We start from the raw sequence: 5,000 nt of genomic DNA on the forward strand, positions 1-5,000 counted from the left end.
GTGACGGGGAGCCCATCCTCCGCTGCATAAAGACGGGGTCCGGTGGCCCCATGCTGAGCCCGCCATAGGGATCATGATGGGAAAGCTCAGAATACGGCCTCTCTCTGCTGCCGCCGCCACCGCCGCCGTAATTTAAGCTGTAGCCCCGGCTGGAGGAGGCGTCCTGCAGCGAACCGTAGCCAAAGTCTGCGGGGGCTGAACTTTGACCCAGAGAGGGACCGCCCATCCTGCCCATGTGGGAGTCGTCCCAGCTGTCCCGGCCTCCTCTGTACGCCTTGTCAGAGGACATGGAGGACGCCGCCCGCCGCTCTCCTGAGTCTCCCTTGCGGCTCTTGAGCTGCATGAGGATGTGCGGCAGCGTCTCCACGCTGATGTCTTCTTCAGGGATCTGAGCCAGAGCGTCCAGGTCAGAGGGCGACAGCCCCAAGCTGGCAAACAGCTTCATGGTGCTGCCAAGATGGCTTCCGCCGCCACGCCGGGGCATCTGGGAGCCGCCGTCCTGGCCCTCTGCGCCGCCACCGCCCACCCCCGAGGCCACGCCCCCCATCTGCCGGCTGGAACGCTGCTCGTTCATGCTGAAGTTCAAGGTCTCTGCGGCAGCGAGGAGCCCCCGACCCACAGCGAAGCCTTTCTGACCGCCGTCTGACTGCGACCTCTGAGACATGACGTCACGACGCCGAGAGACTCAAGATGAAGAACGACGCAGGCGGTTGGAAAAAAAAACAGAGTCTGTTTAAGGATGGAAGTTAATGTCAGTGAACGTCTCGTGAAAGAGTGAACCTCCTCTTCTTCTCTGCAGGATTTCTGCACAGCGAGCCGCTGCTTCTGCTGAGGAAACAGAAGCCGAGCTGAGAGGCAACAACAGCACTGAGCTACAGGTGCAGATGGAAGAAAACGACTGCAGCTCGTTAACAGTCACCTGTGCAGACGTAAGCTGTAATTACTGAATGAGTCAATTAAAGAAGGAGATAAAACAACGACTTTAAAGAGTCAGAATTCACCTCAGACAAGGAGGAAGAAAATGAACTGATGTGGACAGAATGTGATGGATCAAAACTGAGAACATTCTCACTGAGAAAAAGGAGAAACCTGCGGGTCCCGACCCCCACTAGGGGTCGCCAAAGCTTCACAGGGGGTCGCAAGGCCTTCTTGATTTTAAGGCGTATAAGAAAACTTTTTTTAAAAATATATAGATTATCTCAGCATTTCATTCATTTCTGTGAAGAAAACAACTAAATGTAATTGTTACTTTTAAAATGTAGATTGTTATTAATGATATAAACTTTAAAAACTCTCATGGTAAAGACATGAACACAAACTGTTCACAGAGCTTCACTCTCTTAGAAAAATACGCAGTTAAAACAACCAACGAACTAACAGAACAATGGCCGAGCGTCAGAAAGAAGCCTTTTAAATATGTATGTTAGTCAAAAATATATATAATACAGTAAGAGAACTGCATAAAAAGTTCTTAAAATTTTAAGGAAAACTCATCTCTGATAGATAGAATCTGATCAAAATTCATCCAAACTGCATTAAATATAATATGAAACATCCATAAAATACATCACTTGGTCAGGAGTCGTCAGTTTACTCAGTGACAGATGTGATTAACAGAATAAGCCTCTTTGTCTGACAGTCGCTGAAATACATTTCAATCAAAGAGGAGAAGGACTGATCCTGAGCTGCTCAGCAGGTGATTAATGTCCACAGTGAAGGGCATCAGACTACTGTAAACCTTCTAAAGTCAGACAAACACGACTCTAGTATCATATATACACAGGTATTAGTGCATGAACAGGCCACACAAATAAAACTTAACTTAATACTTAATCAGTTAAATTAAAGACGACGGTGAAGTGAGCTTCAGATTCGGGATTAGAGGAAACAAAAATAGAGATATTTAGTGGCTGATTCTCCTTTTTTTTCACCACTTACGAAGATCTAAAATCTTAAAATGGGTTAAAACAGCTTCAGCTACGATGTCTGACACTTTCTCACAAGTGTAAGCAGCGACAAACCGGAGAATCAGCCGCTAAATATCTTTATTTATATTTCTTTAACTTCCATCTGAGTGTCAGAAGCTAAAGGCCGAGGCTAACTTTAGCATCAGAGCTAACCTGCTAACCGGCTCTTAAACGCTAATGCTAGTTGATAGCTGTTTACATTAAGCTGTTTACTGTTGCATTATGTGTAACTAATTAATCATAACTACATGTAAGTTATAGACCTTACCTTAACTTCTTTAAAACGTAACTAACAGCTACTGGAGCTGCTAGCGCAACGAGAGCTTATACAGGACGCCAAATTTTCTTTCCCAGGATGGCGAAGTCATGACCCGTCCTACTCAGCCTCTGATTGGCTGGTACTCGTTGCCTCCGTTGGTTGGATTGGTCAGGTTGAGGCATGAAGAGTGTGATTGGTTAAGGTAAAATCAGGGTCAGCCAATCAGAGGCTTAAATGTTCTTCTTCTGCTGTTTAATGGCGGTTAAGACAGTTTTCAGGCATATTACCGCCACCTTCTGGATGAGATTATGGATCAGAACGGTTTCTATAGTTTTACATTAAATTCTATTAATTGCTGTATTTTCTAAGACTCTGAAAACAGCCCGGTACCCTACATCACCTGAACTCTTCCGCAACATTTCTCTAATAATAGTGTCATGTGATTCATTTGGAGTGTAATTTTAAGTGTCTGTCTCTGTTGATGATATCTAGGACAGAAAAAAATACACGCTTTGTGTGTTATTTAGTCTTCTAACTGACCTCACTGTGGCCGCCTGCTGTGCTGCATAAAGCTGTCGTCCTGTGTTTGTGTTGCCCCTTTAATTATGTTTCTTTTGATTATTCCTGTTGCTTCAGATTTACTGAGTGAAATGTCCATGATCTCCTCATGTTCCAGTGTCTGCTTCGCTAACGTGTCCAGTTTCATTCCCCTCTATCTCTCTGTGAGCTGGTATCCACATCAATGTTATCATAATCATATTTTTAAATCTGTACAGAGTTTCATATCTCTCATTAACTATATCCTGCCTGCTGTGCAGAACACAAATCTGTGCACAGAATAACTTTGAAGAGAAAAAAAGGAGTGCTGCTGCACTGCATCAAGAACAATAGTGTTGGTAATGTTGAAGTAAATCAGGTGCTCATCAAGGATAGGGCAAGTACTTGAGTAAAAATAAAAAACAATGACTGTCCAGCTGACTTTTAAAGGAAGTCCGTGGAATTGGTTGGCAGTCTAAAAACAATCTGAGGCGCTCTGATTATAAGCTTTAAAAATCCTTTATTAAATCATGTATAAACCAACACTTTTCAACTCAGAGAGTCTTCATCAGGGTATAAGGTGCAATGAGGACATTTAAAACTTAACTTAAAAAAAATCAAGGGGTCATGTGACCAGATCACATGGCATGTTAATTCTTCCCCTTAAGGAGACCAAATACAGACATAACAGAAATAACAACAAAATAAGTGCAAACATAAACTATGACAACCTCACACATATAAATGGTAAAAAAAGGAAAGAGATGAGAGTCAATATTCAATGAGAAGTCAATAGAGAACAAGGTAATGACAATCTGACAGTGAAATATACTAATGAAGGTGAACAGCACTCTAATAGCACCCTACAATTACAATATAAACACGACTGTAAACTGACAAATGATCTGATGTTCTTGTTTTAACAGAAACTTGTAAAAAGCAAAACATGTGCTTCCTGTATTGGAATCCTTGGATCCATCAGTATACACTGGGACAAATGTAGGATATCATTTTGATATTGTAACCTATAGGCCCACAAGACATAAATGCTGAAGTGTCACAATATTTACTCTTCATCAGTAAATAAAAGGGTTTATTTTGTATTGTGGTAATTCTTCATCTTCCTGTGAATATTATCATCAACTACAAAAAAACATACACACACACACACACACACACATCTCCATGTTATCTCCTGAATATTTGTTTTATTTGTGTAATATGATATAATAATATTCCGTTTAAATTAAGTGTTTCTGAAACATGGATATATTTTAAGAGCTCTTATAATAGAACAATGTAGTAATAATGTAGTCCCCAGAAAGGACTACATTGCTGCCTTCAAGCGCTCTCTGGAAGTTCCCACTTCAAGATGTCGCAGCACTCTGTGGTATAGTAATATTCAGTGGTGGGAAGTAACTAAGTACATTTACTCAAGTACTGTACTAAAGTACAATTTTGAGGTGCTTGTACTTTACCTAATTCCTCTCCCATTAATCATAACTTATGTACTTTTACTGCAGTACTTTAACTATATCAAGCTCGTAATACTTTTACTTGAGTATTTTTGCATTGCCGTATTTGTACTTTTACTCAAGTAAAGTATCTGAGTACTTCTTCCACCGCTGCCTTTCAGAAATGAAATGGCGTTACAACACTTACATAATCACTAAAATGATGAAAACATGACCACCCGAGAGGAGATTGCTACTTTCCGACGCTCCGGTCCCGTTAGTTTTCAGTGGTGTGGTAGCGCATGAAGGCATCAGTGCGGTTCACCCAATCATACGCGAGCACGGAGTGACGTCGCAGATGTAAACAAACAGAGGCAGCGCGGCCATTACAGAAGACGAAGAAGAAGAAGGAGAATTAAACACAGAGCTGACCGTTTGGTTCTGCCGCCGTCGAACAAATCGTTTTGTGAGGTATTTCAGTCACAAAAACTCAATGTTAGATTGTATTAGATTGTTTTAACTGTCGTGTTGTTGTGTTCCAGTCGTTAATTGTTGTCTGTTCACCGTAAACACGTCAGCAGCGGCCGTTAGCTCGCTGCTAACTTGTTGTCCGTCCGAGAGACAGCGGCCATCACAGCGACCTGAGCGCGGACACACCGGGCGGACTGACGGTTAAAGACTAAACTGTTCCGTTAACTGTCTGTCTGTGTCGCAGGTGGTGACCGGTAACCGTCTGTCTGTGTCTGCGGAGAGGGAAATGAAAGACCCGAGTCTGAGCAACAC

The 5,000-nt window shown here is 42.5% G+C and overlaps 3 protein-coding genes across 4 annotated transcripts in view; 1 reads left to right on the top strand and 2 right to left on the bottom strand.

Moving 5' to 3' along the window:
* The window catches only part of matr3l1.2 (matrin 3-like 1.2), a 14,760-nt gene extending 13,947 nt beyond the window's left edge, over positions 1 to 813 (bottom strand). For both annotated transcript variants that reach the window (XM_042418361.1, XM_042418360.1), the window contains exon 1: positions 1 to 813. This exon is cut by the window's left edge and continues 89 nt beyond it. In XM_042418361.1, coding sequence (XP_042274295.1) covers positions 1 to 664 — 664 coding nt within the window. In that variant the 5' untranslated portion in view covers positions 665 to 813.
* Positions 1 to 5,000, bottom strand: part of LOC121901528 (NLR family CARD domain-containing protein 3-like) — a 481,268-nt gene that overhangs the window by 56,419 nt on the left and 419,849 nt on the right. The gene's annotated exons all lie outside the window — the stretch shown is intronic.
* Positions 4,575 to 5,000, top strand: part of LOC121901552 (polyadenylate-binding protein-interacting protein 2-like) — a 3,160-nt gene continuing 2,734 nt past the window's right edge. The window contains exons 1-2 of the mRNA XM_042418402.1: positions 4,575 to 4,688; positions 4,933 to 5,000. The exon at positions 4,933 to 5,000 is cut by the window's right edge and continues 118 nt beyond it. Of these exons, the coding sequence (XP_042274336.1) occupies positions 4,975 to 5,000 (26 nt within the window). The 5' untranslated portion in view covers positions 4,575 to 4,688; positions 4,933 to 4,974. The remainder of the gene's footprint in view (positions 4,689 to 4,932) is intronic.

Source organism: Thunnus maccoyii, chromosome 8, assembly GCF_910596095.1.
Source record: "Thunnus maccoyii chromosome 8, fThuMac1.1, whole genome shotgun sequence".
Lineage (NCBI taxonomy): Eukaryota > Metazoa > Chordata > Actinopteri > Scombriformes > Scombridae > Thunnus > Thunnus maccoyii.